Source organism: Gouania willdenowi, chromosome 9, assembly GCF_900634775.1.
Source record: "Gouania willdenowi chromosome 9, fGouWil2.1, whole genome shotgun sequence".
NCBI classification, from domain to species: Eukaryota; Metazoa; Chordata; class Actinopteri; order Blenniiformes; family Gobiesocidae; genus Gouania; species Gouania willdenowi.
In genome coordinates this window covers 20,417,005-20,435,448 of record NC_041052.1, presented here as the reverse complement: position 1 = coordinate 20,435,448, position 18,444 = coordinate 20,417,005, and the positions used below count along the sequence as shown (strand labels likewise).

Below are 18,444 nucleotides of genomic sequence, written 5' to 3'. Positions count from 1 at the left end.
TCCTCATTTCGCTTGAAAAACAATGTTATCCTTACTCTGTATCTTTGTTCATATGCCTGTGAACGTACAGCTGGACGAGACCTTCTCAGTGATTCTCAGCAGCCACAGCACTCCACCCAGTCGTCTTGGTAACCACCGTGAGGTCAACATCACCGTGAGGAAGAATGACGACCCCTTTGGGGTCATCGAATTCATCCAAACAGGACTGACCATTGCCATCAATGAGAGCAAAGGGAATATGACACACTTTGGTAATTTGGAGTCACATAACTTAAAATCACTTTGACTCTTTTTTTTGCTTTCTTGACTTATTGTCACCTGAAAAGGACTATTTTACTGGAACGCTTTCTACAAGTACTGGTACATGTAAAGTTTGTGAGGGTTGAGAAAACAGTGCTGTGTTGGATTTAGTATCATCTATCCTGCAATATAATGTAAATGTAATGCAACTTAAAAATATGTTTTTTTTTTATAGTGTTAAGAAAGATAAATCTCTTTTAGAAATAGATTACTGAACTAATAATCTTCCATGCGATTACTGTCTGAGTAAAAGAAGTTACTGAGTTATTGAGTCAATGCTACGATAACAGTCTAATGTTATGTTCCCTACTCTTCAGCTGTGTATCCAGTGGTGAGAAACAAAGGTCATTTTGAAGAAGTATCAGTTTGGTGGGTGTTGGAGCCAGCCTTGTCTGCAGACGTCATCCCGCTTCAGGGAAACATCACCTTCATGGAGGGAGAATCTCTGAAAAACCTAACTGTCTATTCCAATCCAGATGGGGTAAAATTGTGAAAGAAATGTTGTGATTTCAAGACAGATTCCTATTAATTTTGTTTTTGATTCACAATTTATTATTTTCATCCAAGATCCCTGAAGACTTGGAGAATTTTACCATCACGTTGACCAATGTAACGGGAGGAGCAAGACTTGGAAACGTCCTCAATGCCAGTTTATGGATAAATGAGAATGATGATCCTATTTACTTTGCTGGTAAAGAATTAATTGTGCATAAACACTTCAGGAAAAAAAAAATGCATCACCATTAAACCATACACTTTCTGAACTCTTATCTCTTCCTTCCTTAATTCAGAACCCGTTATTGTCCGGCTTCAGGAAGGGGGTGTGGCCAACTTTACTATTATAAGGGGAGGGCGTGCAGACTTTGTGGCCACGGCGATGTATCGTATCGAGTATGGAGAAGCATCACCCAATGACGTTATTGTGCTGAGTAATGATACATTGCTGATTTTCAATGTGGGAGAGTGGATGAAAAACATCTCTGTGGCAGTTGAAGATGACGACGTTCCTGAGGCTGATGAACTGTTTCACATAGTTCTCCACAACGCCACAGGTAAGTTTGGCATTCTTTGGCTTAATAAATGTTATTTGTAATAGTTTTCAGTGTTCGATCATACCACCTCTTATAACTCGCCAATGCTTTGATTTAAGCTTTCTGTGTCCACAAAGGAACATCCATGTAGAGCTCTCCTAATCCTAGTATTAAGTGAAAAGCCAGAGGCCCCAATGGGACTTTTATTATCAGACTCTAAACACAGAGGTCGGACTTTCCATGAGCCTTTGTCTGTTTTACTTATTGACACAGAGCTCAGAGGCGAGTAAGATGAGGGCAAGTCAAATACCCAGATGTCAAACATTGAACAATCTCAATTATGGACTCTATTTTGGTTGGGAAGAGATTGAAATAACTTCTTTACTTTTTGTCTCTTCTGGCAATTTGAGATGACTATAACCTGTCCAGCCCACATGCACCACCTATGCACACTAATGCTCAAAAGGAATAAAATGTTACAATGTTCTGGCCATCTTACAATACAAATGAATCAATGCATGCTGCTCCTTTATGATTTACCTGCAGCATTATTTTCACTTACTGTGAGATGTGTAGATGCAGGTAGTGTACTGCAATAATGAACCCCTTTCAAAATAAAAGCAAACAATCTTGTTAGCTTTTTATTTCCAGAAAAAAGGTGCATTACAATGAAAAAAAGGGGAAGATATGGAACATTTTCTCTCCCCCGCCCCAAACACAGTCACTCCTTTTCTTTTAATAAATAAGACAATATCAACAAAAGACTAAAACAAACCCTGTATACTCCCACCCAAAACATGTATATACAAGCGTAATTTTATAATATGCAATCAAAATAGTGAACATGGTGTTAAGAAAATAAAAATATATATATATATTTTTTATAAGTACCCGAAAAAAAACTAAGAAAGTATTTGTCACAGACTAAACGCTCATGTAGCTCAGCATAGAACAAGACCCCAGCACTAGCATCTTGTTAACTTTTTAAAACCGTTTATTTCCCCAATTTAAACAAATCTGCAGCCTACTTTTGTGTTACTGACCAGTTGGGAGTTCTGCATCGATGCAGTCTCGTTCATGATGTAAATGTGTGACATGTATGTGCGCACAGGTGACACTGTTGTGTATGGAGCAAACACAGCCACTGTCGTGATTGTTGCTAACGACGACGCCAGTGGGATTTTCTCATTGGAATCTACAGAGAAACCTGTGGAAGAAGGAAAGACAAATCATTTTAAGTAAGAATGCATTTCTTAAAAAATTATTATTTGTGTGTGTGTGTGTGTTTGCGTGTGTGTAATGAATTGCTTTTTCTCCTCAGTGTATTGCGTGCAAGAGGCCATTTTGGTGCCGTTGAAGTGTTCTGGCAGCTGTTTGCCAATGACTCAGTGACTCCTCTGTTGCAAAACCAGGAGTTTACAAACACGTCTGGCTCCATCATCTTCACCACAGGGGAGGACATCAAACCAATTATCTTGGAGGCCATCTCAGATAAACTTCCTGAGTTCATAGAGTTTTTTGTTCTCAGACTGGTCAATGTTTCAGGTAAGTTCTAAATGAAATGTCACGTTAGACCATTAAAGCACCAGAGCAAACAGAATCCATCTTTATGCACCCAGTACTGAATGCCAGGGTTGGGGTCAGTTATAATTGTAATCTCGTAATTGTAATTTTAAGCATCTCTCACTCTTGTAATCATAAATGAATTGGATTTTAGTTCAGATAATTAACTTTGTAATTGTAATTAGCATTGGAAATTCAATAGAAACTTTCAAACACAATTTAATTAAACACAAAACAGGTTTGTGGCTTACACATAAGTAGGTAAGAAATATTAAAATATGTTATGTATTTAGTTTTCCCACTACCCGTCAGTGAATTTTCACACTCATACAGGTTCCTATTTAAATAGGAATGATACAATTTTACAGATGAACACAACTGTGAATGTGGTTGTTTTGTACAAAGAGTTTTAAGCTTTTGCTAAATTCCAACCCTTGTCCCTGGTTGGGCTTTTACACAAGATATTATAATAATACATGCAATGAAATTTAAATATAAAGATGCTAAAATAACATCTTACACGCATACAATCATCACAGCGCTATATGAATGAAAGTTAATAAAATTGTATTTGAACTTCAGTAATTGAGAACATAATTGTAATTGACTTTCAGGGTAAAAATAATTATTATAATTTATTTGTAATTCGAAAAAATGTTAGTTATCGTAACCATAATTGAATTGTAGATAACGTAATTTGAATTGAAAAATGTAATTGACCCTAACCCTGCTTGACTGCTGCATATCAACTGACTTTCTCCTTCCCTTATAATGTAGGTGGTTACCTCGGGGAGCGAGGAAGACTGGCCGAAACATCTCTGAATGCTTCAGTCTTCATCCCTTTCAATGACGATCCATTCGGTGTCTTCGCCATTGATGAAAAGCACCTGGACCAGGAAGTAGCTGAAGATGTCCTCTCTCAGGATGACATGTCGTATGTAACTTCTTTCACCATTGACCGACAGCAGGGCACATTCGGCGATGTACGGGTTGCGTGGGAAATAGTTTCTGGACGCTTCCCACACGGACTTCCACTCATGGATGACCTTCTGCTCCTCGCTTCTTTTCCACATGAGGTCGAGCTCAGGCCTCATGCTCGTAGACACCACTCGGCAACAGACACGTGGTTTTTCTCTGGACTCTCTGGAGCTTTCGGCACCATCCGACCTGAAGAGGCACCTGCTGCCATCGGCAACTTCACCTTCTCTGCTTGGCTGATTCCCAACTCAAACACAGATGGCTTCATAGTGTCCAAAGGAAATGGGAGTTTGTATTATGGAGTGAAAGTTCACACAAATGAGTCGCATGTTACTGTGATGCTGTACTATACAGCGATGCATTCAAACAATACCCAGGTCGCCCGAGCAACAGCGGAGAAGTTTTTGGAGGACAACACATGGATGCAAGTCATCATTACAGTGGATGATGGGATTATTGAGTTCTTCTTGGATGGAAAACCCATTTCTGGAGGTTTGAAAAGCGTCAAAGGAGAGGGAATCGCTGATGGTAAGCCAACTCTGAAACATACTTAACTTCATTTTTTATTCATTTCCAATGTTGTAGTCAAACTTTGGCATGTTAATCTGAGAGTTTATTTCAAATGTTCTGCCCAAAAATGTTCCACATTATTAGTTATTGTATGTTTAAAAGAAAAAAGCCACATTTTTGTTCAATTATGAAGTTGCTCTTTTGTAGTTTGGTGTAGTTTTAGAGTAATGCGTTCAAAGAGGACTTAAAAAACAATAGGTCTTTGGTTCTCACACTTGTACATGCACCTCTTTAAGCCCTCCAAACTCTCCTTATTGTTTAAGACAGCTGGACTTTGCCATGCTTGAGTGAGCACACAGCCTCTGCACTGCTGAACATTGTTTTTGCTGAAGGGAATCAGTCGGCATCTTCTTTTCTTTCTTTCCTCACTAATTGACGGAGACAATGGCCAGCATTTCACCGAGAGCCTTCAAAAGGAAAATACATTACTGCCTCTTTGGCAACCTCCAGCCACTGTAAATGCATAATCACCAGTCGTCTCGTGTTATTGTCTGCACCTCCAAACAGACACGACCACACTGGCACAGAGCTTTGTGCTTGCTCACTGTAACGGAGTTCCTGAATTTGTCTGGTTTTGGAAGCGATAGGCGAGAGAGGTGTAAGAGTATAAATGAGTAATGAGGCAGGACTGAGCCTTGGTTTTGGTGACATTAATTAGAATTCTGTTCATTGTCACTAGAAAATCCAACAAAAACAAATAAAGTTTCTTTCCTTCACATTTTAGTTTTGTTTTTACAGTGACATGATGAAAACATAAATTTACTATGGTTTTGCAACAAAATTTCACATTTTAACAACAGACCAAAAAATGCAGTTCATATTCCGTTTTTAAAACTACACCAGAGTAGACCAGGTTGCAAACAAAAAAAAAAAAAAAATGCTTTGAATGATAACCTTGAGTCAACAGCACAAAACATAAAGTTTGAAACTGAAACTGAAAGGAAATTTAATCAAACGTTAATGTTCTAAGCAATTTAATGTGCAGGATTATGACTGCTGTGGAGGGCTCTGCAAAAAATTGATTTAATCGTTTTGTCTGATAAAAACAGCAAATTTGAGTTTTTTTTTTTTTCCACCACAGTTTTTTCGGACTTTCTTGCATTCCGTCCTTGTGGGTTACCGTAGTGCACTGTGAGCCATCCCCCTCTTTGTTTACGTTTGTTTACCCTTTGAGTAGTCTATATGTGTGCCACACGCATGTTTAATGTTTTATTCGCACTATGCTGAGATGCTAAGGGAAGAGTTTATTTTCATTTTTTTAATTGAAATGTTATAAAATATGTAGTTATCTGATTTCTTATTCAGAAAATTGAAGCTACTGTGAAGTTGCTGTTGCACTTTTGCTTAAACCTGGTTTAAAGCTTGAAATTGTTGAATGACAGAACCTCATTTACTTTTTATTTTGGGATTGTTCTAAAATAAATGCAGTTGCACTTTTGACAATATATCTGATGTCTGCAGTCATTTTTAACTGCACTGAAAAAAAAAAAAAATCTAAAATCGAATCCAAACCCAGTTTTTTTTTTTTTTTTTAAAAATCAGAGATTTTTTTTAGGTAAAATCGCCCAGCCTTACTACAGTGTCATAATAAAACTGCTAACGTATGTGCCTCAAGTAATTTTTCTGTTAAAGTCTCTAAATCCATCCATCTACACCCACATATTCCTACACTTAGTTGCGTGAGTCTGCTGCTGGTCCCCATCCCCAACTCTCACAGGAAAGGATGCTAGTCTTGTCATTGGGCCTGCACATACAGACAACTATTCACACGCTCATTCACTTAAACAAGCATTTTCAGTCTAGGCAAAGAAAACATTCAATGGCTTAAAAATCAATAAGAACATTAAAATCAGTAGTAAAAACATTTAAATCAGCAGTAAAACATTACGTCAACAACAATATGTTTAAAAATCTCCCTCTCAGTCAAACGCAGTAGAGAAAACTTCTTTAACTTTGATTTAAAAATGTTCACATTAGATGCTGACTTCAGCTCTGCTGGCAGTTTGTTCCACTTCTTTGCAGCATAACAACTAAAAGCAGCATCACCATGTTTACTGTGAGCTCTGGGCTCCACTATCTGACCTGTGTCCATAGATATGAGAGACCTGCTGGGGTCATACCTGACTAACATCTCACTGATGGATTCTGGACCAAACCCGTTCCCATACTTATGCACCAGCAGCAGAACTTTAAAGTCTATTCTGAGGCTGACTGGGAGCCATTGTAAAGACTTTAAAACTGGAATAATGTGCTCTGACCTCTTTGTTCTGATTAAGACCTGAGCTGAACCAGCTGGAGCTCTTTGATTAATTGTAATCAACCTAACGTACATTAATTAGGATTCAGGAAGGATTTTATAGGAATACAAGGAGTAAATGAATGAAAGCAGGAGGAGAACATGCAAAATGTGCACAGAAAGCCTCCTGTGTGTAATCAAACCCAGGTCTATTTCAGTCCCAGATTTTATTTTCACCAGTTCCTTGTAGGCCTCAACTATTAACTTAATTATTGAGTTTTCTGTATGTAATATTTTAAATGTAAAATAACTGTGGTTGTTGTCCCTACAGGACCTGCTACAGTGTTTATCGGCTCAGATATAGAAGGTGAACAGCGTTACACTGGTCTTCTACAGGACGTCCGCATGTATCACACTAAGCTGAACCACAGCCACATCCATGAGCTCCACGCTCAGCCTCCTAAAACAGACCTGCGGACTATCTCTGGTTACCTGAGATACCTCCAGGATGAGAGGCAGAAGTCTTTTGTGGTGGAGGCCCGGGATGACAACGAGGAGGAAGGAGAAGAGGTGTTCTACCTTCAGCTGGTGGCAGTGCGAGGTGGCGCTCGCCTCCCCCTCCCCAGACCCACTGCTATTTTGCGAGTGATGAAGAGTGACAATGCCAACGGGCTATTCGGATTCACCGGTGCATGTATACCTGATGTAAGTGCACGTTTAGGTTTAGTCCTGTAATCGCCCTCCTGCATCCGCTCAGTAAACATATGCATAGAAGAAACACATGTAATGTAAACCCATTGGTTTGCCAGACTCTGTCCTGTTGCATAATTCATCATCTACATGCAGCCATGCATGGAAAGCGTGCTTGGTTTTTTTTTTTGGCTGGATCGCACGGTGCACGGTGAGTGGGCTCTCACGTTGGGCCGTGTCAGGTGGAACGACAGATGGTGAAGCAGCACCAGGTGTGTCAGTCAGGGCATTCCTATAGAAGCTGATCAGGAGTTCCATCAGTAGAAAGCCAAGATCTTGTTACTTATTCTCATCAGTGCAACAGGTGGCCAGGCCAAGGAAGGCATTCCATCAAAAGCAGATAAGCCACTGTAGACCCTCTAGGGCAGGGGTGCTCAACTTTGAGGTCGCGAGACACTGGGAGGGGGTCGCCAGATGCCTTCAAGAATGTAGGAATATTTTTTGAATAATTTGAGCCCGTTATTGCCCATTTTTCTGCAACTACACCAATCTTGCCATATTTTAACCTATTCTTACTATGTTTTTGCTTTTTCAGTGCATTTTTTACTACATTATTCCCATTTCTTCCACTTCTCCATCAAATTTCTTAATGTTGCAGACGTTGACCCATTATTGTCACTTTTAACCTCTTTTCACCATATTTCATGCTTATTTTGACCAATATAACCACATTCACCATTTGTCATGCCCATTATCATGCCCAGTTTAAACTAATCATTCCTACTTGTTCTGCCACTTTTAAGCCAATATTGACACTTTGAACCCTTTTTACTATGTTTTTGTCTCTTTTTGGCCACTCTAATTTGCAACTTTTAACCAATTTCTATGGTTTTAAAAAGACCATTTCCACCAGTTGTGGTCACTTTCAACCCATTTTATTTCTGATTAAAACAAGGATTTACATCTTTAAGATGAATATATACTATGGTGAAAATAATATATATATAATAATTAACTTGCTGGATAACAGTGGATATTATTCAGATTAAAAAATAAAGTGTAGTTATCACAGATTCATAGAACAATGGACCATCTTTTTGCTGACTTTATGCATGGGCCCCAAAAATGTCTGTGTTCAGCCACCTTTCGGTACAGTGGTACACTTTTATTTTGGGGGTCTCGCGCTGAAAAGGTTGAGAACCACTGCTCTAGAGAATAAATTATACATCAGGCATGTGGCCAGGGCAGTCAGTCTCACTAAATTGCACTATTACTACACAGGAATCAGAGCAAAGCATTATATTTCATTATGAGCATGAACTCATTCATGTTTCTATTGCCTCGTTAGACCACAGAGGAAGGATCCACCATTTCTTGTGTGATTGAGCGTACGCTGGGATCTCTGGACCATGTTTATGTCAACTACACTGTTACTCAACTGGACACTTCGGACAGAGACAATCCAGCTCATCAGGATTTTGCCAATGCTACTGGAGCTCTGCTTTTTATGCCGGATCAGCGCTCTGAGGTATGAGAGAAAGTGAGCATCTTAGGAGCATAGAGAGCTTCACTTCAATAATCAGTGTTTTTCTTCAATTAAAAAAATAAAAAAAAGCAAAAATATAAAGCATAAAGCATAATATACCCTCCTCTCATTACATCTCTATGTATGCATGCTCTAGAGCAGCACGTGTCAAACTCAAGGCTGGGGCTAAATACTTTCCTTTGGAGCATCCAATTTGGTTCGCAGGAGAAAGTAAAAATGACACTCAACGATATTTGCAGGAGCTCACAGATTTCCGCGTGCTTATATTGCATGATTGCAGTTATTTTTAATGTTAAGTTGAAAAAACTCCAAATTCTTACAAAATCTTTTAAATTTCCTCAAATTATTTCATAACATTTTACTTAATTAAATAGAAATTGGTCACAAATTAAGGAAATTTAAAGTGAAGAGCTTGTTGGGATATCTGTCACTTACATATTTTGTATTTTATGTATACGTGCAAGTGCAAACTAGGGCACAATAGTGTTGAAATTACTTGTTTTCCTGCATAAAATCTGTGGCCCTCTTCAGATAAAACTGGCCCCTGAACTAAAATGAGTTTATGACTGTGCATGCTTTAATATAATCGTACCTGCTTAAGTTACTTACATTACATTGTGTTTAAAGTCTATCGATTGTTTTCTCAGCTTATCTTTACAATAATAATTAAGCCAAGTTTCTGAAGGATTAGCTCCATCTAGTGGTTGCCATGTGCAGTGTTTGACATTGTAACAGGTGATACTGAATTTTTTTTTGAAAATGATTACAAAAATTCAGGCTTTGACATGCTTAAAATGTAATACGATTTGTTTTATATGTATGTAGAAACTATTATAGGAATCTTATGTTGGGAAATTTAACAAATCAAATGGCTTTGACCATACATTCATTGTTGAATTAAAGATATATGCACTAGTATAAACTCATTTGCTATTGATAAAGTCAAATCTAAATAACCCAGAAAAAATGTGAAGTCCTTTGGGACAACATTGTAAAAGCACAAAGGTGATTACTTAAACATATTAAAAAAAAAAAAAAACATATATAAGTAAACTTAATCAACCACTGGCAGGATGTTATAGAAAATAAATGTTTGCCTATATTTTTTTTTTAGGTTTTGAACTTGTTTGTGCTGGATGACAACCTTCCAGAGCTTGCAGAAACCTTTCAGGTTTCACTGGTTGCAGCAGAGTCAGGAGATGGGAAACCAGGCTCCACACCCACCAGTGGAGCAAGCATCGACCCCAACAACTCTGTTAACACTGTCACCGTCACAGCCAGTGACCATCCCTATGGTATTCATGGGAAACTTTCCATAGCAGTTTAGTTTTTCATGTTAGAAACAATTACATTTGAATTATTTGACACACCTCCTCACCTACAGGCTTGTTGCAGTTTCAGCCGACTCCTCCAGAGGATGGTTTGATTCCTCCAGCATTAGAACCTGCACACATCTCTGTGAATGAGGAAGCAGGGCAGATCCTTCTGCCCGTGGCCAGGGCACAGGGACTGTTGGGACGAGTCATGGTCGGATACAGAACAACTCCGTTCACTGCTTCCAGCCCTGAAGACTATGAGGTTTGTCTAAAATAATGCTTTTCATTGGATTCTAGCATATGATAGGAATTCAAATAGATGGCCATGAATCATAAACCATGTGCACATGGATACTTGTAGGATTCGGAGGGAGTGTTGGACTTCCTTCCAGGTGAAAGGTTAAAGTTCATCACCGTGACCATCATTGACAATCCTGTCCCTGAGCTGGATAAGATATTTAAATTGGAACTCTACAATGCTGATGGAGGAGGTGAGAATTGCGTTACATTTGAATATATTTTGGTCATTATGACATTTTCAACTTTATAGTTGTCTTCTGTTGGCATTACCTAGAATCAAGCTATACTTAAAGATGCTTTTTATAGAAACAGAATGTAAAAACACTTCTATACATCCGTCTCTGCGACTCCACATCCCACGATGCAATGCGCAAATCTTTTCCAACAGTGGAGCTCAAAACAAACTTTTGAGCGACAATTTCAACCTCTTACATCTTTTTTTCAAGCAAATTATGTTTGAGTTATTGATCTATGAGGCCTACACCATGGACCAAAAAAAACAGATTGTGTCCAGCAGTTTTAATCTAAACTGAACCTGTGTAATGCTGATGTGTGTGGTGCTCCTGTGTGACTTCCTTCCTTTATTCCCACTTCCTACCTGTTCCTGAATCCTTCCTCCTCTGGCATGATTTATGCCTGATGTGACACCTTTGTGGTCCTCATGTGAATGATCCATTAGTGGATCGTTTTCTACATAGTGAGGGGAGTGGTAGTGGGGAGAGTGATTATGACTTTCTTCTTCCATCCCGTCAATATCATGGTAAGTATTCCTCTGCTTTACTTCCCAAACTGTCCTACCTCTCCACCTTTTGTGGTCCACACTTGATCCCACGTACTGTATGTCTAAGATTGTAGTGTTTGTTACCTTCATGTGAAGTAGTCAGACATTGTTTTCCATTTATAGATTTTCCCCAGTTCTATGAAAGATACGGAATTATTGCTTCCATAATCTGAACTCTTCCTCTCACTCTCATGGATTTTTCTGTGCAGCCAGCTTAGGGGCTGCATCTCGGATTTCAGTGACTATCACTGCATCTGATGATGCACATGGAGTATTTGAGTTCAGTTCAGAGTCTCTATCAGTGAACGGGACTGAACCTGAGGATGGACGCAGCATTGTGCACCTAAAGGTCAGTGGAACACAATGTATAAATGAACTCATTTTCCAGATTGTTCATCAAAACACCAAATACTGATTTATTTATTTTTCTCCCTTAGGTGCTCCGGTCCTTTGGTGATCTTTCCAATGTCACGCTTTACTGGGAAACTGATCCCAGCTCTGATGAGGAGCTCATAAGTAGGTCTGGAAGCATCACCTTCAGTGTTGGCCAGACGTCAGAGAACATATTCATCAGTGTGGCTGAAGACGAGATCCCTGAATTGGACAAGAGCTTCATTGTGTCACTGGTTAATGTGTCACATGGTCGTTTGGGTGATAAGACATCTTCTACCTTGACTGTGCTTGCCAGTGATGATCCCTATGGAGTGTTTGTGTTTGCCAATACAACAAGGTCCGTTCGCCTTCCTGAAGCGGATTCCACTGTACATCTTACAATTCAGCGACAGAAAGGCCTGATGGGTCAGGTGTGTCCCACTCAAAACTATTGAAGGACTTATTCATGTGTTTATTTATTTTTTACTGGCCTTTAAACTGAATTAATTCGGTAACACTTGACTTGAAGTTTTATACAGAAGGCTGACATTGGCTGTCATATCTCTCATTAGCATGAATAAGGTGTGTTGTTCGGTAAATTATGACACATTTGGAGCTATGTTGGCATTTTTTTGGAGGGCAGGGGTGGACTGGCTATCTGGCATACCGGACATTGTCGACCCAAGGTGGGCCGGTCCGGTCCGCTACAATTTTTTTTTTGACGAGCGATTGGAGGCAGACGTGGTAACAGGTGGTAAAAAATGGTCCAAATGTGGCAAAAACGCGGCAGAGAAGAGTGTAAAATGACTAAAATGGGCCAAAAGCATTCAAGATTGGCCAAAAAAATAGGCAAATAAAGAGCAACCAGGTGGTATGCAATGTCAAAGGGTAGCTTAAATGAGCAAAATGTGGCAAACAATAGTGAAAAAGGACGAAAATGTGAAACAAAAAGAGGAAAAATTAAACAAGTGGTATTTATTGGGCAAAATGTAGAGAAATAGTGTCCAAAAAAGTGACAAAAAATTGATTTATTGGCAAAAGAGAAGCTAAAGTTTGAAAAAAATGTCAGAACTTTTTGAAAAAGGGCAAAAATGGGACAATGGAAGTTGCAAAATGTAAATAGGTTAATAGAGTTAAAAAGTTTCCCCCTTTTAAGGTTTTCTGGGGGAATAATAATAATAATAATGATAACGGCTTCTTCATGGTGTCCTCTGGTAATGTAGTGGGCTGGTCACTTTATGACAGCCTTTATGACACCTTATTCATGCTAATAACGGGTGTCATGTCATAATAATGACAGAAAAATGTCAGCAATTATATATAAAACTTCAAATAAAGTGTTAACATTAATTCTTCCAGGTGCAAGTGACTTATGGGACACTTGATGAAGCTGATCCAGCACCGTTCAGGACCCCTGGTGTTGGTCGAGCAACAGAGGGTCGTGACTTTGTTCCCCTCTTCAATTCTGTAATGTTTATGGCCAATCAGAGTGAGGCAAACATTACGCTCCAAGTTCTAGATGACGACGATCCAGAGAGAGATGAGTCCGTTTTTGTGAAGCTGATCAATGTTCGCCTCATCAAAGGAGAGCAAGAGAGACTCAGTAAGATATTATTTATTTTGAGTTAAGGATTTTACCTGAAGGAAACAATCATTTAATTAATGGTGTTTCTCATTTATTTTTCAGTTTCTAATTCCCCTTCCCTGGGATCCAGCTCTGACATTGTAGCCCAGGTGATAGTAGATGCCAGCGATGATGCATTTGGAGTCCTTCAACTATCAACCTCTGCTGTCAGTGTGGCAGAACACTACGTCGGCCCCATAATCAACGTCACACGAGTTGGAGGAATCTTTGCTGATGTGTCTGTTAAGTTTCGGGCTGTGCCTTTGACCGCCAGAGTTAGTAAGTAAATTATAGATTTGAATACTTTGCTTTATGTTTCCTATATCAATAGGTTGGGCCTTGTCCACATGCATGTGTATGAATGTAATTAAATAGGTGAAGACTACAGCGTGGCCTCAACGGATGTGGTCCTCCTTGAGGGGGAGTCCAGTAAATCTGTGCCTATCTATGTCATCAACGATGTGGTCCCCGAGCTGGAGGAGACCTTTCTTATAGAACTGATCAACCAGACCACAGGGGGGGCTCTACTGGGGGAGCTCACAAGGGCCATCATCACCATTTTGCCTTCTGATGACCCCTTTGGTGCCTTTGGTTTGTAAAAATCACCTACATTACTATTATGATCCCTTTTTCAGACCTCTACTACTGTGTTTAACTCGTTTTTTTTATTTCATCCCATGTCCTATAAAGTTCTCCAAGCTTCACCAGTTACAATAGTGGAGCCAGGATCCAACTCTATTGAGGTCACACTGCCAATCTTGAGAAACGCTGGTACTATTGGTACAGTTTCAGTCCAGTGGGAGGCCACGGTTAATGGTCAGTTAGCTGTAGGAGACATCAGACCTACATCCGGAGAGGTCAAATTTGCTCCAGGTGAGACCATGAAGACACTCCGGGTGGAGATATTAGCTGATGATGTACCTGAAATCACTGAGGTGAGAAGATCATTTTGAATGCTCTTTCCCTTTACATACGTTTTTCGGTATTTCACATGATCAGTGTGACATTCTACATTGTCCTATCTAGATCATCAAAGTGGAGCTAACTGGTGCCAGTAATGGAGGAAACCTGGGAGCAGATACATCAGTAAAAATAATAGTGCCTGCCAATGACAACCCATATGGGACAGTGTACTTTGAACAGTCTGTTTATCGTGTCCAGGAGCCTCTGGAAGGATTTTATTCAGCTAATATTACTGTTCGCAGGAGGTGATTTTTCTGTTATTCATACTTGTATGAAATTATTTTCCAGTTTGTACCTTTTGCTATCTTCTGTTTTTTTTTTGTTCCTTTTCCAGAGGGGGCCACTTTGGTCGCTTGTTGATTATGTACAGCACGACTGATATTGATATAGTTGGTTTGGCTCAGGGAGAAAACCAGAACCTGTTGATGTACTACAACCCTCCAAAAGCAGGGCTTCCATCCACTGGTCAACTCCAATCCCATAACATCACTGGTCAGGGAGACTCTCTAGGAGCATGTGCCGCTGCTTGTTTGAGACAGCAGGCCTGCTACTCCTTCTCCTTGTCGTCAGATGTGACTGTACCCTTGTGCTCATGGGTGACCTCTGGGACAGACCGGCTATTGTCAAACCCCCTGGTTCAGACTTATGTAAAAAACGTTACTGCAGATAATGTCTTGTTCAGTGCCCAGGCCGTGGCTGGGTTGGATTACACCCCTGCTTCTGCTCAAAGTACCTTTATGGATGATGGATCTGAGGGAGCCAACCTCACAGTCCTGATTCTGACTGATAACTTTCCTGAAATGGATGAAAGCTTCTCCATTCAAATATTGAAAGTAAGTATCATTCATAAAACACTTATGCCACGTGTCAAACTCAAGGCCCTAGGGTCAAATCTAGCCCTTCAGATCTTCCGATTTCAGCCTGCAGGAGAAGGTGAAAATGACACAAAAAACATGAATCATTGGGTAAATTACCAAATAATTCAGTATTCAAAATTTTTCAAAAATCCTGCAATTTTTCTCAAATTATTCCACAACATAAATAAGAGTTTGTCAAAAAATCCACAAATCAAACGACATTTAAGCATCTGTCACTTATTACTTAGATATTGTTGATGCCTCCCATGCTTTGTCTAATTTATAACTGGGTGTGCAAACTTGGGCACCTTAAATGTTGTTGAAAACCTGTGGCCCAGTACTTGTAATCAAACTGGTCCATATTTGGCCCCTGAAATAAAATGTTTGACAAACCCTGACTTATACCAAAATTTCACTATTACATCTTATTTTATCTTGGATTGTTAAAGGTTGAGCTACTGAATTTGACGGTGCCAGAGAAGGATCTTCCCTCCATTGGTCAGCCGGACAAAGCTGTGGTCACTATTGGGATGAATGGAGATGCATTTGGAGTGTTTTTGATCTACAGCCTCAGTCCCAACAGCACTAATGAGGGTCTCTATCTGGAGGTTCGAGAAGAGCCCATGGTTATCCTGCCCCTGGTCATAGAGAGGAGGGGGGGTAATCTCGGCACAGTCACTGTAGAGTGGAGGTTTGTTGGTGGAAAAGCCACACCAGACGCTGACTTCACTGGGACTGGAGGAACTCTGACCTTTGATGGTCTGTTCCTCAACTACACATTCCGTTTTTAAATAATCTAATGTCTCGTGCCGTTTTTTAAGCCTATTTAACCATCACTGTCATTGTCGCAGGTGAACTAAAGAAGACAATAGAGATAGTAATCAAAGACGACCCTGACCCAGAAGACAACGAGAGCCTTATGATTGGTCTGGTTAACACAGCGGGAGGAAGTCGAATCCTGCCCAGCTCAGATACTGTAAACATTGTGATACTGGCCAATGACAATGTGGCTGGAATTCTAGGTTTCCATCCCTCATCACGCTCTGTAATTGCCAGAGAAGGTGGGTGTTTACTACAGCAGGTCCCCATGCCTATGCGTTGTGTGGGATATTTTGATCATAATAAGTCCTGACTGTTCTAGCTGTGCTAATAGGCAGATGAATTACAGAGCTACTCTGCTACGGCTTTAGCTTCTCTTTGAATCTCCAGGCTGTTTAACAAAGAGCTCTTACATAAAAAACACTTAACTTGGAATTTAATACTACTTTCCTTGAAATCAATTTGATTTAGGGGTTAAAATTGGTCATTTCTAAAAGCTTAAATATATTTGGGCCATGTGGTGGTTTGCCAATGTTTAAGATGTGCTTGAGTAGTTGGAATCTCACTTCAACCAATATAGTAGTAATTTGTTTATATTTCCATTTTTCATTTATGAAGTTGATCATACTCCAATATGTATTCATTTACCATCTCCCTGCATGTTACTTTGTAGTTTTAGGTTGTTTTTTACCTATAAAAGCAAATAAAGCAAAACCAGAAAGACTTCCTTGTCCTACATTGACCTCTTTTGCCAATATTTTGATTAGTTTTGGTTTTAATACTGTATTTCATTGATACATTACAGGAGAATCAATGGAGCTATTAGTGTTGAGAACAGCTCCTGGTCTCGGTAACGTCACCGTGGACTGGATCATAAAAGGGCCCCTTGTACATCGAACATTCCCCCAAACCTCAGGGACGCTTCTCTTTACTGAGGTAAGGTGTGTGAGAAAGAAGAGGGATACAGTACTTAAACAGACACAAGGATATTTTTCCCCCCACACAATTTCCATGAAAATGAAGCTAATCTTGTATTTTGACACCAAGTATGTGTCCATTTGATTGATCTTACAGGGTGAACTAAACAAAACCATCGCTCTGCAACTTCTCGACGATGCAACACCAGAGGACCAAGATGAATTCAAAGTTTCCCTTTCAAACATTCAAACTTTTGGCAAGTATTGTTTTCTCAACCTTTTTGCTTCAAATATAGTGGATTTGGACTTTCCAGCTAAAGTTGTATTTTTTTTTTACACTCAGGGGTGGCAGTAACAGGGCATGCTGCCCTGGATGCTCAAGGGACTGAGGCAATTCTTACCGTGGACACCAGCGATGAGCCCTATGGGCTTCTTTCTATTGCTCCATCATCACTGCGGGTGACCACAGAAGAACAACAGCAAACTATATACATCTACATCAACAGAGAGTTTGGAACTTTGGGTCAGTAGACAAAGTAATAAACACTTTCTTGCTCTGCATGTGGTATCTTTAATAATCATACAGATTTTTTTTGTTTTGTTTACAGGAGTGGTCAATATTACGTATGAGGTTATTAGAGGTTCTCTGCAAGACCTGGTTCACACAGAGGGTGCTCTTGCAGAACCAGACCAAGACTTTAGCTCTGGTACTGGTTATATAATCCTTCAGGAAGGACAGACCTCAGCTGGTATCCCTGTCACCATTCTGGAGGTGAGGCTAACATTTTCTCTTCATTAAACAGAATGAGGCAGTTTTTTTTATGAGCACATTGTTGCGATATCATGTATATTAGAGTGTGTAGGACAAAATATCAAAATGTTTTGTTTTTTTTCTACTTTAGGATGACATTCCAGAGTTGCAGGAGTTCTTTCTGGTCAACATAACATCAGCAGTACTCATCTCAACTCTTGCCACTGTCCCCCAACTTGGTAGGAAATACACTGTATATTTTAATTTTAGTTTCACTATTGACAATCCATTGTTCCCTCTGTCGGTTGTTATATCTTAAAAAAAAGAAAAAAAAATGTTTTCTCATTACTTTCTGTGTTTTGTTTTTCACCATTTTCTTTGATACATAGAGGTTGTTTTTTGGACTTTGCCAGGTAAAAAAAGAAATACAATATATCCTCTTATCCCTGTATTGAACCTAGAGCAGTAGTTGCGACTGCTTTTGCATAATCCAAACCACAGTCCTATTTATGAATGAACTGCTTTAGAAAGTGATGAGTTGACAGAATGCTACTGCCCGAACAGTACTCGGATGTTCCCAGAATACTATCAGGCTTCTGCTTGAAGACACATGGTAAACACACAGCCACTCTTCTGGCACCAGTCATTATGTGGCTTGGATAGTCAAGATGATGTTTTCCATTACTGAGGAAGCCTGGAGATTTGGTGGGAGCAGAGAAGCACTGAGTGGTGACGAGAGAAATAGCCAAACCTGAATCCACTCTCCCAGTGTCTTAGCCACAGAATCAGTGGGAAAGAATCATTCAGGAGGTTATAAATCAGCTGCCCAA

The 18,444-nt window shown here is 39.7% G+C and overlaps 1 protein-coding gene across 1 annotated transcript in view; it reads left to right on the top strand.

Annotated features, from left to right (window-relative positions):
* Nucleotides 1-18,444, top strand: part of adgrv1 (adhesion G protein-coupled receptor V1) — a 131,407-nt gene that overhangs the window by 28,297 nt on the left and 84,666 nt on the right. Inside the window, exons 15-42 of the mRNA XM_028457526.1 lie at nt 71-251; nt 618-781; nt 868-991; nt 1,092-1,352; nt 2,443-2,569; nt 2,653-2,876; nt 3,672-4,400; nt 7,010-7,383; nt 8,717-8,896; nt 10,029-10,209; nt 10,299-10,492; nt 10,592-10,721; nt 11,210-11,290; nt 11,521-11,660; nt 11,749-12,114; nt 13,043-13,286; nt 13,371-13,586; nt 13,683-13,898; nt 13,998-14,242; nt 14,334-14,515; nt 14,605-15,103; nt 15,577-15,886; nt 15,979-16,188; nt 16,752-16,882; nt 17,021-17,120; nt 17,207-17,386; nt 17,472-17,635; nt 17,766-17,853. Of these exons, the coding sequence (XP_028313327.1) occupies nt 71-251; nt 618-781; nt 868-991; nt 1,092-1,352; nt 2,443-2,569; nt 2,653-2,876; nt 3,672-4,400; nt 7,010-7,383; nt 8,717-8,896; nt 10,029-10,209; nt 10,299-10,492; nt 10,592-10,721; nt 11,210-11,290; nt 11,521-11,660; nt 11,749-12,114; nt 13,043-13,286; nt 13,371-13,586; nt 13,683-13,898; nt 13,998-14,242; nt 14,334-14,515; nt 14,605-15,103; nt 15,577-15,886; nt 15,979-16,188; nt 16,752-16,882; nt 17,021-17,120; nt 17,207-17,386; nt 17,472-17,635; nt 17,766-17,853 (6,241 nt within the window). The remainder of the gene's footprint in view (nt 1-70; nt 252-617; nt 782-867; nt 992-1,091; nt 1,353-2,442; nt 2,570-2,652; nt 2,877-3,671; nt 4,401-7,009; nt 7,384-8,716; nt 8,897-10,028; nt 10,210-10,298; nt 10,493-10,591; nt 10,722-11,209; nt 11,291-11,520; nt 11,661-11,748; nt 12,115-13,042; nt 13,287-13,370; nt 13,587-13,682; nt 13,899-13,997; nt 14,243-14,333; nt 14,516-14,604; nt 15,104-15,576; nt 15,887-15,978; nt 16,189-16,751; nt 16,883-17,020; nt 17,121-17,206; nt 17,387-17,471; nt 17,636-17,765; nt 17,854-18,444) is intronic.